This window comes from Periplaneta americana, chromosome 11, assembly GCF_040183065.1.
Source record: "Periplaneta americana isolate PAMFEO1 chromosome 11, P.americana_PAMFEO1_priV1, whole genome shotgun sequence".
Classification (NCBI taxonomy): domain Eukaryota; kingdom Metazoa; phylum Arthropoda; class Insecta; order Blattodea; family Blattidae; genus Periplaneta; species Periplaneta americana.
In genome coordinates this window covers 13,227,256-13,241,795 of record NC_091127.1, presented here as the reverse complement: position 1 = coordinate 13,241,795, position 14,540 = coordinate 13,227,256, and the positions used below count along the sequence as shown (strand labels likewise).

The 14,540-nt window shown below is 33.3% G+C and overlaps 1 protein-coding gene across 1 annotated transcript in view; it reads right to left on the bottom strand.

The window, feature by feature from the left end:
- Positions 1–2,335: 2,335 nt before the first annotated feature.
- Positions 2,336–14,540, bottom strand: part of LOC138708813 (deubiquitinase otu-like) — a 38,215-nt gene continuing 26,010 nt past the window's right edge. The window contains exons 13-16 of the mRNA XM_069839011.1: positions 14,404–14,444; positions 12,181–12,340; positions 8,374–8,646; positions 2,336–5,412 (exon numbers count right to left, since the gene is read on the bottom strand). Of these exons, the coding sequence (XP_069695112.1) occupies positions 4,745–5,412; positions 8,374–8,646; positions 12,181–12,340; positions 14,404–14,444 (1,142 nt within the window). The 3' untranslated portion in view covers positions 2,336–4,744. The remainder of the gene's footprint in view (positions 5,413–8,373; positions 8,647–12,180; positions 12,341–14,403; positions 14,445–14,540) is intronic.

The following is a 14,540-nucleotide window of genomic DNA, read 5'->3' as shown; positions in this document are numbered from 1 at the left end:
TTGGAAACATTCACAAATCATTACAATTCCTAAACAGAACAAGAACTCTATGTATTGTCAAAATAGAAGACCAATATGTCTTTTGAATACACATGGAAAATTATTAGAACGGATCATCCTCAAACGAATGTTGCCTTATACAGACACCATTATTCCTCCTTGGCAAACAGCTTTTCAAAAAGGAAGATCAGTAACTCATAATGTAGTCTCTCTCGTAGAAGACATAACCAAAGGCTTTAACAACAAATTCTACACAGCAGCCATCTTTTTGGACGTTTCTAAGGCATTTGATAAAGTTTGGCATTTAGGTCTGCTGTATAAACTTAATAAATTTCTGCCTCGCTCATTAACTCACCTTCTAGCTAGCTACTTAGAAAAGAGATCTTTTCAAGTCCTCATAGATGGCCAACTATCTTCCACTTATATAGCAGAAGCTGGAGTTCCACAAGGCTCTGTACTTGGTCCTATATTGTACTGTCTCTACACTTCTGACATTCCTACTACTCTCAAAACTAAAACACTTCTGTATGCTGATGACACAGTTATATATAGTGTTAAATTCAGTCCTCAATATGCTGTCTCCGCAGTTCAAAACCATGTACTTCTATTAGAAGAATGGCTTAAAGAATGGCGTATTTCTTTAAATCCTGAAAAATGTCAGTCAATAATTTTCTCCAAGTGTTTAAAAAGACCTCGTGACAAAATAAAAATATGCAATCAAGAAATTCAATACAGTGACCATGTAAAATATCTTGGTATTACTCTTGATAACAAATTGTTATGGCACAAGCACATAAAATCTGTAACAACTAAGAGCTCTCTTAGAATATCTCATCTTTACCCCCTGTTCAAATCTCCTGTCCTCAGTCTAAGAAGAAAAGTTATGCTATACAAAATGCTGATTTTACCGATTCTAACTTACGTTGCCCCGGCTTGGTGTTATATTCCAAAAACAGTGTTTCAACCTCTTCAAATTGTTCAAAATAAAGTGCTCCGAATAATACATAATTCAGACTGGTACACAACAAATGCACAAATACACTTTGATTTGGACATGACATTTCTGAAAGACTCATTACGTGAACAAGTTAAGAAGTTTTATAACAGTGCAAATTCAAGTGAAAATCCATTCATCAAGCGTCTTGGTCAATACAATGCAAATTTCTACAAGAAACACAGAACACCAAAATCCTTTTTAAGTGAATAACATGCACTTTTCCACAACCTCTGACTTCCTTAAACCTACACTAATGTCTCTGTGCCCAATTGTTTTGACAGCTGGACATGAACAATATTTGTATATCGTTATTTGAATTTACACTAAAATACGAAAAGGCAGAAAACATATTTGTTTTGGAACTTTATCAATAAATTGCTGAATGTGAAAAAAAAAAAAAAAAAAAAAAAAAAAAAGCTGACAATAACATTGACGCAAAGGTTTAAAACAATACAAAAATCGACAGATAATGAAACACGATGCGATTAATAGCTGACAGCGTGCACAACAAATGACGCACAGAAAGTTATTGAGCACACACCACGTAGTTAATATAACATTGGCAACTCAGCCGTGTTGCCATAGCAACAGCTATCCCATGCTATGGATTATAAAACATAGGGCGACAAATTCTGCAGTTGAGCCCGATGTTGTTTTTCCCATTGCAGCGCTAATACCGTTTCACATTCTTGGGGGGGAAAGTACAGATTTTCATTTTCGTTCTCACTCTCTCTCTCTCTCTCTCTCTCTCTCTCTCTCTCTATATATATATATATATATATATATATATATACACACACACATCTGCTGCTCAGCTATTCTTACCATCCTCCCAAAATTTCACACTGTCCTGTAAATCCAGAGACTTTTCTGAATAATTTTAATTATGACAGCAACAGGAATTCGACGCAAATTTATTAAAGTTACTTTTAAGGCATGATGACAAAAAAAAATAGTAAATCACAATATTAGCTATATTTATAAATGACTTTTGGAGAATCCGGAAGGTCGACACCCTCACATAATTTCGCCATCGGTTCCTATCCTGAGGAAGATTAATCCAATCTCTGGCACAATATTAATGATAAAAATAACATAATGACAATAATAAGAGTAATAATAATAATAATAGTAAAAACAAGAATTATAATTATATTAAATTTATTATCTATAAACGATTATGAAAACAACACATAACAGAGGATACAACAAAATATTTCTGTGTGCAGCATGTACCTTTGATTTCACCATATGAAGTATGACATCTAACATCCGGTAGTAACTTTGTACAGGATCTGGAAGAATAGGATCTATGTTGCTCTTGTTTATGTTTCTATTTGGGGAGATCATTCTTTTGTAACATTTCAAATTATGCCATTATGAACAGAAGTTCAAAAAATAATCATATCAAATTTATGTTGTTCACATTTTACTTCATTTATTATTCATAAAAACTTTTCATGAGGGAACTTAATATTCATCAACTTTCATCAGAAAAACTGTTATATAATTGCTACAGACCTAGAGGCATTTACAAACAGATATAAAATATTTAACATAAATGTGTAAGAATCTTTTCTTATGATCTTTTCTAGAAACAAAAAAACTGATTTGACATCATGTTTCAATTCTGGCTTAAATTTATTACCTATAAACGATCATGAAAACAACACATAACAGACGATATAACAAATTAACAACAAAATATGTTACTAGTTTGTCCTTAATATACGTAAGAAGAAAGGAATCTTAAAATAAAATAAAATAAATCTTCACACATACTGAAATTTGACTTAGTCCACATTAATCTTATAGAACAGAAACTTATTTAATTACCTTTATTTTAGTTTTTAATAACGAAATGGAATATTCTCAAAATGTATATACAAAACTGTACATAAACCATCACCATTTAAACTATAGTAAATATCAGTGTGGTATTACAAGTCTACACTCCAACCATGTCGACAACTGTTGATTTCTCACTAACTAACAATGAATAAATTATCAGAAATATGAACATTTAAGAGAATTCACTCACAATATACAAGCTAGTCATAATTGAAAAGGTATGGTCATCAAAATGTAAATACTGACTTTCTTAACATCTCAATTGCCATTTAATACATCTGATCATTTGAACTATTAATCAAATTTGAGTCTATGATTCTGTGTGTTTTAATGAAATTACAGTTACTGTTGAGATATAACAACTGAAATTAAGGCACAACCAGATATACGGTACCTGTAATAATGTAAAAAAAAAGTTTCATGTAATAGTTTTTACATGAATATTCCCTCTAACCTCTTTTCTCATATTTAATACATCTGTCAATCCAGAAATTGTCTATGTGAACTGTAAATCATGTCTGATGTTAATGAATTTCTGTTACTGAATAAATATTGATATTTATTTGTATTGTCCTCATATATGACATTCAAAATTACACATAGAATCTCATTATTTCAATTATACTGCGTATAATACCAAGAATATATCTCAAGATTATGACAACAATCTTGTTTCCTAAAAACTAACAATAAACAAATATAACAAATAGAACTCTCAACATTTATATAAATTAACGTATGGTACTTCTATAGTAAACTCTTGTGTAACAAGTTTTAAGTGAAAATATTACATGAACAGAGATCATTTTTTTAATACTGCAAAGCGTTCAACACCGTAGATTACGTAATTGTCAACAAAAAATTGACCATTTGAGCAATAATTATTTTTATATTATTTTGTAGATGAGAATGTAATTTGCTTTGAAATTACATTATGGTACAATATGAAGTAGCTTTAACCACGCAAGTGATTTGATTTACAATTTAAATACAATTTTCTATACTATTTTGAATAGTATAGCAAATTCCATTTAAAGTCTGTTTAGATCCATACAACTGCAATTTGGAATTTTGTTTCTTCATTAATACTCTACTAACAACAAATGCAATTCAAGTAGGAGTATTGTATGGAACAGCTGATCCTGTAAATTCTTGTATAACAAGTTTTAAGTGAAAATATTACATGAACAGAGATCATTTTCTTTAATACTGCAAAGCGTTCAACACCGTAGATTACGTAATTGCCAACAAAAAATTGACCATTTGAGCAATAATTATTTTTCTATTATTTTGTAGATGAGAACGTAATTTGCTTTGAAATTACATTACGGCACAATATGAAGTAGCTTTAACCGCGCAAGTGATTTGATTTACAATTTAAATACAATTTTCTATACTATTTTGAATAGTATAGCAAATTCCATTTAAAGTCTGTTTAGATCCATACAACTGCAATTTGGTATTCTGTTGCTTCATTAATACTCTACTAACAACAAATGTAATTCAAGCAAGAGTATTGTATGGCACAGCTGATCCTGTAAATTCTTGTATAACAAGTTTTAAGTGAAAATATTACATGAACAGAGATCATTTTCTTTAATACTGCAAAGCGTTCAACACCGTAGATTACGTAATTGCCAACAAAAAACTGACCATTTGAGCAATAATTATTTTTCTATTATTTTGTAGATGAGAACGTAATTTGCTTTGAAATTACATTACGGCACAATATGAAGTAGCTTTAACCGCGCAAGTGATTTGATTTACAATTTAAATACAATTTTCTATACTATTGTGAATAGTATAGCAAATTCCATTTAAAGTTTGTTTAGATCCAAGCAACTGCAATTTGGAATTTTGTTTCTTCATTAATACTCTACTAACAACAAATGCAATTCAAGTAGGAGTATTGTATGGAACAGCTGATCCTGTGTGCGTTGCTTGAGGCGACTGGTACACACAGGGAGTTGGCATGATATGGACTGCACCTTGATTCGTCTGCATCCACCGTGGTGCAGATATATTAGTCACAGGACCTGTTCCTGGCGGATAAACTGCAGCAGGAACAGACGACGACTGCTGATACATCAGTGGTGTCGGTGGTTGAGGATACATGGCATAAGGTGGAACAAATCCACTATCTACAGTGGCAGGCTGTGGCAACTGACTGTAAACAGATCCTGTGAAGTGGGTTGGCACATTCTGACCGTCAGGCACAGCTGCTGGAGTTTCCGTTGTATCTTGCGATACCAATGGCACAGGAGAGCTCACAGCGTACTGAGGGTAATAAGGTACTGGCATCATACCTTGCTCGGCCTCCACAGGGTAGCAGAACGGCACTACTGTGTGGTTGTAAACTGCGGGTGGCACTGGAGTGTAAGTGTACGGTACAGCAGGTGGAGGCACGTTGTAGTTGGTGGTGAGTACAGCTGGGGAACTGGCATGCGTATCACTGACAGCGTGCCCACAGTTGCTTTCAATGTCTTCAGACTGTTCAGCAGTGGTGTGTACGTCGTATGACTCTCCATGTCGTGTTGGATTCTGGTGAGGTCTTACAAGATGTGCTGAAAATGAAATTTCAGTCTTTATTTAACTTACACCATAACTTTTTAGGACTCAGTGAGCACCTATATACTGAAGCCGTGGGACTGAAGCCGGATGGTCTATGGCGAGTCCTTGGCATCAACCCCTTTGATTAGATTACCCTCCTTTGATTTGATTACCTGGTTGGGTTTTTCCGAGGTTTTCCCCAAACCAAAAGGCAAATGCCGGGTAATATTTTGGCGAATCCTCGGACCTCACCTCATCTCACTACATCTCGCCAAAATATTGTAAAAAATTGCACAAAATTGTAAAATTGTAGAAAATTACTAAATTGTAAAACTATAAAAATTTGTAAAAATTGTAATTGTAATATTGTAAAATTTTGACTTGTTCCACATCTTAAAGCTTCATTGCTCATGTAAGATCTATGGAATAAAATAAATGAATGAATGAATATAGCTTAGCAAGAATTTGATATTACAATGATTATTATTATTATTATTATTATTATTATTATTATTATTATTATCATCATCATCAAAACCAAATCAATTCAATAGAAAATGTTCGATGCAGGGCAGCAAAATGTCAAAATGGGAAAGGGACATGTCGAAGAGAGGGCACTGTTTAAGGCACAAATGGGACACGAAGCATGGACCGACATCAGAGCTAGATTAGTGACACCATCATACTTAGGCAGGGTTGATTATATATATATTTTTTATTTTCTATTTTTATGGGTTATTTTACGACGCTGTATCAACATCTAGATTATTTAGCGTCTGAATGAAATGAAGATGATAATGCCGGTGAAATGAGTCATGGGTCCAGCACCGAAAGTTACCCAGCATTTGCTCGTATTGGGTTGAGGGAAAACCCCAGAAAAAACCTCAACCAGGGAACTTGCCCCAACCGGGATTTGAACCCGGGCCACCTGGTTTCGCAGCCAGACGCGCTGACCGTTACTCCACAGGTGTGGACCTGATTATATTAGAAAGTTTAAATGCAGAAAACAAAGAACGGACATGACAAAATTTTCCTTTATTAACTGCACAATAGTAGACTGGAACAGGTTAACCTGCGGCAATCTTTGAGGGTGGTCCTCTCAAAATCAATACATTTAAGGAAAGACTGAGAAGATTAGACTGAAAATTTAATTATAGGTGCAGTGTAATTATCTTAGTTGTGTCATGTAATTAATTAAGTTGATATGTAATTAATTAAGATGACTTGTAATCTCTAAAGTTCATAATAGTTGGGTTTACTTTTGCTTATAGTAGGCGTTATTATAGCATAGTTTTTATTTATAATCCTAGGTTTATTGCATTTATTTATTTATAGTTAGAATTAAATTTACATTCATTTTATTTATTTTTTATTCCTGTAATTATTGTAATGTTATTATTGTATATTATATATCACTGTCACCAGGTGTATACCCAATTGTAGTGTTAATAAACACATACATACATCATAATATGATATTATATAATATAAGAAATTTAGAAATCTTCTCACCACTTGTGAGTTGTCACAACGGACAAAGAGTACTTAAGCATTTAAATATGTTTACACGTTCACTGAACCAGTGATTTTGTTTTGACAATGAAACTCCTACAAATACAGAGCTGCAAATACATTTTTAGATTAGTATAAATATAGGTACCAGTTTTAGAGAGAGGTGCATATTACAAAAAAGTAAAGAGTGCTACTGAACTTATTTTCATTTCGAATATGGTGATGTTTTAGCAGAGCAATTGATCCTTTCAAAGCAGCTAAGGTTACAATCGGAATAATTGATGTAGCTATGATATGACACATTATATAGGACTTTCATTTCAAAACTTCCCAGTCTAAATAACTAATTATTTAAACTGAATTCAATTTAAACAAAAAAACACGTCAATTTAGATACTGAGGGGGAAGTCTGAAACCAGGCTTGATTTCACCCCCCCCCCCACTTTAAAATTTCAAATGACATCCCTATATTTTTATATGTAAATCCCACAAGGGTAGCTGCCCTTCAGTAAGGGCTGCAAAAAGACACAGCATACTAAACAAATAAAATAAAAATAAGCATTTGCGTTATCGCTATTTACGATTTTTATTTTGAAATGGAAGCTACCCTTGGGAAAGTACTTTTATTCAATAATTATTAGTAAGCAAATAGAATATAAGGAAATTTAGGTGTACAGGTGATTACGTAAAATCTGAACAGAATATTTCATTACGTCTATAGCAATAATTTTCAAAATATTTAACATTTTTGTATTTAAATATGAAAGAGCATTCAATTGTTTATACACCTCATTCATTTATTTCGGCATCTTTTGTTTTCTATCGTCGCCTGGCAACCTGGATTGTTGTTATTGTTGATTAGAGCTAAAGAGAATAAAGCTACAAAATCTTATTGAGCATTTCATGTAATAGTTGTGTTTGTGTATTAAATTATTTTAAAATTGTGTATACCCTTCAAGAGAGAACATAAATCATCCTTATTGATTAAACTTAGGAAATTACACAAAATAAGCTGTGTTTTCATCCTACAATCAACTGATGATAACAAAAATACAGGTAGCGGGTTCCTTAAAAGCCATGGACTTATATAATTGGAGTTGTAAGCACAATAAGCCTTAGGCTGCAGTGTAAGCTTTCGGACCATTCTTCCGTAATTCAGTGACATTTTCCGCTACTAGGATTATGCAATGTCAGCAAGATAGTACAATGATACAAAATTAAAATGTAACATGGGCGAAAAACAAAAGACAAACTTTATCTGGAACACTCTCATTCCGGGACAGTGTTCACATGCCATAGTCTACGATTTACTTCTGTTCCGAACAAATAAATGTTATATATTTTTATTATCTTTAAAAATCTCGGTAGGTTTATATCCTCGAATACTGGATCTTCTGTAAACAAAGTAAGCAGTTAATTGTACTTTATAAAGTTTCCGTCTTATTGCAACAGAAGATACTTACAAGTATGTATTCTATTGTCCCTTCCTTCAGAGGAATTTTTATTTATTCTGGAAGTTATTCCATTATTGAAGGTTTTGTGAAACATTTGCGGGACCTCTACGTCAGCTTGCTTTGGTTGCCATGAGACGTTTTCGTTTTCTCCAGCACTGGCATGGAAAGCAGGTTTATCTGTATCTGTAGCTATGTGGATGTTATGGTCACTGGATAACATTAGATTTGAAGTAGCTTCATGTCCAAGTTGATACAGATCCTCTTGCAGAGATGACGTAGAATCTGTAATAAAAAATTGATGACAAGTATATGTCCGCTAATTTTATTACACTTTTAAGGTGTTAATAAATTACTTAATAACATGACTGTTTGGCCAAGCATCTGCATAAAATTGGAATATATCAGTCTCCTAACTGTCCATTGTGCAACTCAAATCAAGAAATGGATTCAGAACATCTCAAAATCTGTGCGTCAGTGGCTAACCATGACAATATCTTTGAAAAATATTGGAGTACAAGAGGTCAAATGACTTTATTGTCAAATGCCTGGCATTAGAAAACAACAACAACATAACATGTGAATATGTATGTTGTTGACCAATGCTAAAGATCTTGGATTTCTTCCATTCTCCTAATGTGAATAAATATAAAAATGATTAAAACTTCAATTTTTCTTCTTATATCATTTTTCAGTTCTTTCAACGTATGTGGGTTATTCCGATAGTTACTTACTTACAAACTGGCTTTTAGAGAAGATTAAACGAGTCTCTACCACCATATCCCACCTCCCTCAAATCTATTTTAATATTATTCTCCCACCTATGCCTTGACCTCCTCAAAGATCTTTTCCTCTCGGGTCTTTCAATTAACACTCTATATACATTTCTAGATTCACCCATACATGCTACATACTTTGGCACAGATCACTGAATCAAAAAAATTAATTACCCAGAGGAAAAAAAATTGTTTTTACACAAGTCCTGTAATAATAATAATAATAATAATAATAATAATAATAATAATAATAATAATAATAATAATTCGTGGCGCTACAGCCCGTGAAGGGCCTAGACCGACCAGCCGGCTGCTGGCCTCACGCCCACATGCTGAAGCAGAGGTGGACGATCATCCAACCAGAATGGAGGTATCGTGTGGTTAGCATGATAATCCGCCAGCCATTATAGCTGGCATTCGCAACTGGATTTCGCTACCTATCGTAGCTCCCCAAGTGCATCACGATGCTGGGTGGACACCGGTCCCATATACTGGCCGAAATTTCATGAGAAAATTTCTTCTCCCACGAGGACTCGAACCAGCGCACATTCTGTAACGCGAGTCCTAGGCAGGATGCCTTAGACCGCGAACACAAGTCCTGTATTTTTGTAAAACTGAATAACACTGTAAGTTGGAAAAGTCAACTGAGCAAGGCATGAGACTGGAAGAAGAGGATTGGCAACATTTAACTTTTAATATCAATGACTGTCACTTACAATAAGATGATAAATATGAAAGGAATTGGTGGATTTTCTGTTTAAGAATTCTGTTATTCACTTAATTTATGTAGAAGAAGATGCGTCTGAGGACAGCACTTTAAGATACTTTCAGTAATGGCGCCTCCCTGCACATTCGATGTCTATTGCTGTAACTTAAAAATTAAGATGAAATATGTGATCTGATGAGGGGGTACTACCCATTTTATAAACACGATATTTTATTACATTGTATACTGGTACTATAATATGGATGTTTGATTAATAAAGCTGTATTGGTTTAGTAGTATATAATGATGTAAATATGCTGTATATAGGATTTAAAGTAATTTACATTTTAATGCATATTGTAATATGGTGCTTCACTTTTGTCATATCTTGTATCAATTATACTTGATCTATAGAACAAAATAAATAAATGAGTAATTTTTTTATTTTATTGGGTTTTTTACGACGCTGTATCAACATCTAGGTTATTTAGCATCTGAATGAAATGAAGGTGATAATGCCGGTGAAATGAGTCCGGGGTCCAGCACCTAAAGTTACCCAGCATTTGCTTGTATTGGGTTGAGGGAAAACCCCGGAAAAAACCTCAACCAGGTAACTTGCCCCGACCAGGATTCGAACCCGGGCCACCTGGTTTCACGGCCAGCCGCGCTGACCATTACTCCACAGGTGTGGACTAAAATGAGTAAATAAATACATAAATAAATAATGCGTGGAATAGAAGAAAACAATCTTTTAGTTTAGTGAAATGTGCTGTACTGCCTGTGTAAGTTTGGCACTTCTATTGTTTACACCTTGTAAAACAGAGAAGGGAAAATTTAAATATCTGTGTGAAAACCTGCACTGTTATTAGAATTGAAGGGTTCAGAGTCATAGTGGGCCAAGCACCATTTATTAAAAACTGAGAAAGCAAGGGTTAAAGTTAAGTGAATACCATAGTTTAATGAAGATTGACATATCATTTTAGTTTTAATGTGTATACTTTATATTACTTGCTATATGTTTCCATTGAATTATGGTAATAACTTCATTTTAACCCTTGTTTTCTATGGTTTAGTAAATGGTGCTTGGCCCACTATGGTTCTGAACCCTTCAATTTAAATCTAACAAACTGGAAAGCCAATGTTCCAGTCATAAATCTTCAGAAATGGGAATGAGTCATCACTATTTATCTAGACTTAAATCCAGTTAGCACTAAATGTAATTAAATTGTGAATTCACTTACCAGACATATCATTTAGTTTTAATGTGTATACTTTATATTACTTGCTATATGTTTCCATTGAATTATGGTAATAACTTCATTTTAACCCTTGTTGTCTACGGTTTAGTAAATGGTGCTTGGCCCACTATGGTTCTGAACCCTTCAATTTAAATTTAACAAACCGGAAAGCCAATGTTCCAGTCATAAATCTTCAGAAATGGGAATGAGTCATCACTATTTGTCTAGACTTAAATTAAGTTAGCACTAAATGTAATTAAATTGTTAATTCACTTACCAGACATAGCATTTAGTTTAAATGTGTATACTTTATATTACTTGTTATAGGTTTCCATTGAATTATGGTAATAACTTCATTTTAACCCTTGTTTTCTATGGTTTAGTAAATGGCGCTTGGCCCACTATGGTTCTGAACCCTTCAATTTAAATCTAACAAACTGGAAAGCCAATGTTCCAGTCATAAATCTTCAGAAATGGGAATGAGTCATCACTATTTGTCTAGACTTAAATTAAGTTAGCACTAAATGTAATTAAATTGTTAATTCACTTACCAGACATATCATTTAGTTTTAATGTGTATACTTTATATTATTTGCTATATGTTTCCATTGAATTATGGTAATAACTTCATTTTAACCCTTGTTTTCTATGGTTTAGTAAATGGTGCTTGGCCCACTATGGTTCTGAACCCTTCAATTTAAATCTAACAAACTGGAAAGCCAATGTTCCAGTCATAAATCTTCAGAAATGGGAATGAGTCATCACTATTTGTCTAGATTTAAATTAAGTTAGCACTAAATGTAATTAAATTGTTAATTCACTTACCAGACATATCATTTAGTTTTAATGTGTATACTTTATATTACTTGTTATAGGTTTCCATTGAATTATGGTAATAACTTCATTTTAACCCTTGTTTTCTATGGTTTAGTAAATGGCGCTTGGCCCACTGTGGTTATGAATCCTTCAATTTAAATGTAACAAACCGGAAAGCTAATGTTTCAGTCATAAATCTTCAGAAATGGGAATGAGTCATCATTATTTGTCTAGACTTAAATCCAGTTAGCACTAAATGTAATTAAATTGTGAATTCACTTACCAGGCAAAGGATGCTCATTCGCAGGCACTGCATTATTAGACGTAGTCACAGGACAGCCAAAATTTGGATTTTCTCCATAATTCAGTGTAGTAGTAGATGGAGAGTTAGTCTGTTTCTCTTGTACCATAGAAGGCCAATACATATAACTAAGTCGAAAATACTGAAACATAGAAATAGTGGATTCCTTTTTATGTCTGTTTCTCATATAATTCTCTTTTACCACTGAATAGCGGACACAATAATGTAATAAGAACTGTGTTTATATTTTCTAAGGAGATAATATTTAACTTCCATAACTTCCTTAACAATCATTTTTGAAGACATACAATCTAAACCCTTTCAGTTGTTTGATCTATTTTAAAAATAAATTGAAAAGAAAAACTTAAGAGCTTGTTGTGAGTAATTAGCCATATTTTATTTTTTTAATAACAAACCATTAATTATATTTTATTAAATTTATGTCATGTACATTACATATATGAGGAAAAAACAAAAATATCAAGAAAAAGAAATATTGTACATTAAGTTATTTTTACTCATTACTGGTGGAATCAAAACAACTCCAATAGATTCTATGAGATTCCTCACTAATATTAACAGCATCAAAATGACAATAGAAGAAAAAGCACTGATTCAATATGAAAAACTTATCAGATTACCAGGAAACAATTGGCATTCATACAGTTCTCTCTGTAGATTGAAAACTCAAAAAAGTTTCATATCCATTTTTCAAGAATTAAAACAGAAAATCAATATCCCGAATTTAAAAGAAAACTTACACATTAAACCAAACCCTTTAACTCTATTAAATATAGAATATAATCTAAATTTAACAGAAGAAATACTGAAATCAGAAGTAAACACTGAAATACTGAAACAATTGTCTTTAGAGACAATTAATATTATGTACCCTCCACAAAACTGACTTCGTTTATACACCGACGGATCCTTGATCTCCAGAGAACAAGGTGCCGGTGCAGGTGTTACGTGCTGTCTCTTCTCACTTTATAGATCTCTTGGATATGGAACAACAAGTTTTGATGGTGAAATCATTGCAATAAGTGAAAGTTTCAGGAATCTTCTATGCCACATCAATAAATTTAGGAATGCAGTTATATTGTCAGACTCCAAAGCAGCTATTCTATCAATAGTCTCTAAACACACACCTTCATCTCAAACAGCAGAAATAACTAAAATGCTCTCTCAATTAATATCACTCAATAAAAGAATTGTATGCCAATGGATACCATCCCATTGTGGAATCCTGGGAAACGAGAATGCGGATGCTTTAGCAAAGGGCAGCACTGCTACTTACAGACCTGTAACTAAATCTACGTATTACTCTGTGACAAGATTTATTAAATCTACATACTTAGACTTCAACAAACAAAATTTGATAACACAATCCCAAGGGAAAAAAATGGAACTCTCTGCATCAAAATCCACAGTTAATTCCTGATTTACCACGAAAATCGTCTGTAGCTGCATTTAGATTGGCAACAGGCCATGATTGTTTGGCCAAACACCTGCATAGAATTGGAATATATCAGTCCCCTAACTGCCCATTGTGCAACTCGAACCAAGAAATGGATTCGGAACACCTCAAAATCTGTGCTTCAGTGGCTGGTCATGATAATATCTTTGAAAAATATTGGAGTGCAAGAGGTCAAATGACTTTATTGTCAAACGCCTGGCATTAGAAAACAACATTACATATATGAGGAGAAAACAAAAATAGCAAGAAAAAGAAATATTGTACCGTACATTAAGTTATTTTGTATTTCCTGACTGAATAACTTTATGATATCTTTACTGTGTTAGGTACCTTTTCCAATTTACCTGGCTGACTAGTTTCGAAGTGGTATCCTTCATTGTCCGAAACATAGTGAAGATCCAGTGCTGTCTTCTGGTTTCCTGTTTTGTGAGGTGTATTCATACAAAAACACACCCACATCACATCTTGAACACTCAACTGCACTTCAGAACAAACACCTCTTCGACACAATCATGAACACACACCACTATAACAGGAAACCAGAAGAGAGCGCGGGATCTTCACTAGGATTCGGGCAATGAAGGATACCACTTCAAAACTAGGCAGCCAGGTAAATTGCAAAAGTTAACACAGTAAAGATATAAAGTGTTAAAAGAGGGTATCGAACAATGAATAATAATTTTGTATTTGTTAAAATACACATCGTAATTCTTATTAGTAGAACTTACATCATGGCCCAGATTATAGTAGAAGCGGAGTGTTGGTATGTCTGTAAAATAAAAACAAAAACACTCAGTTTCCCCAATTCCAAGTGGTAACGTCGATACTAAGCTGTATAGGAAAGCAAACAGATCAATAAATGTGT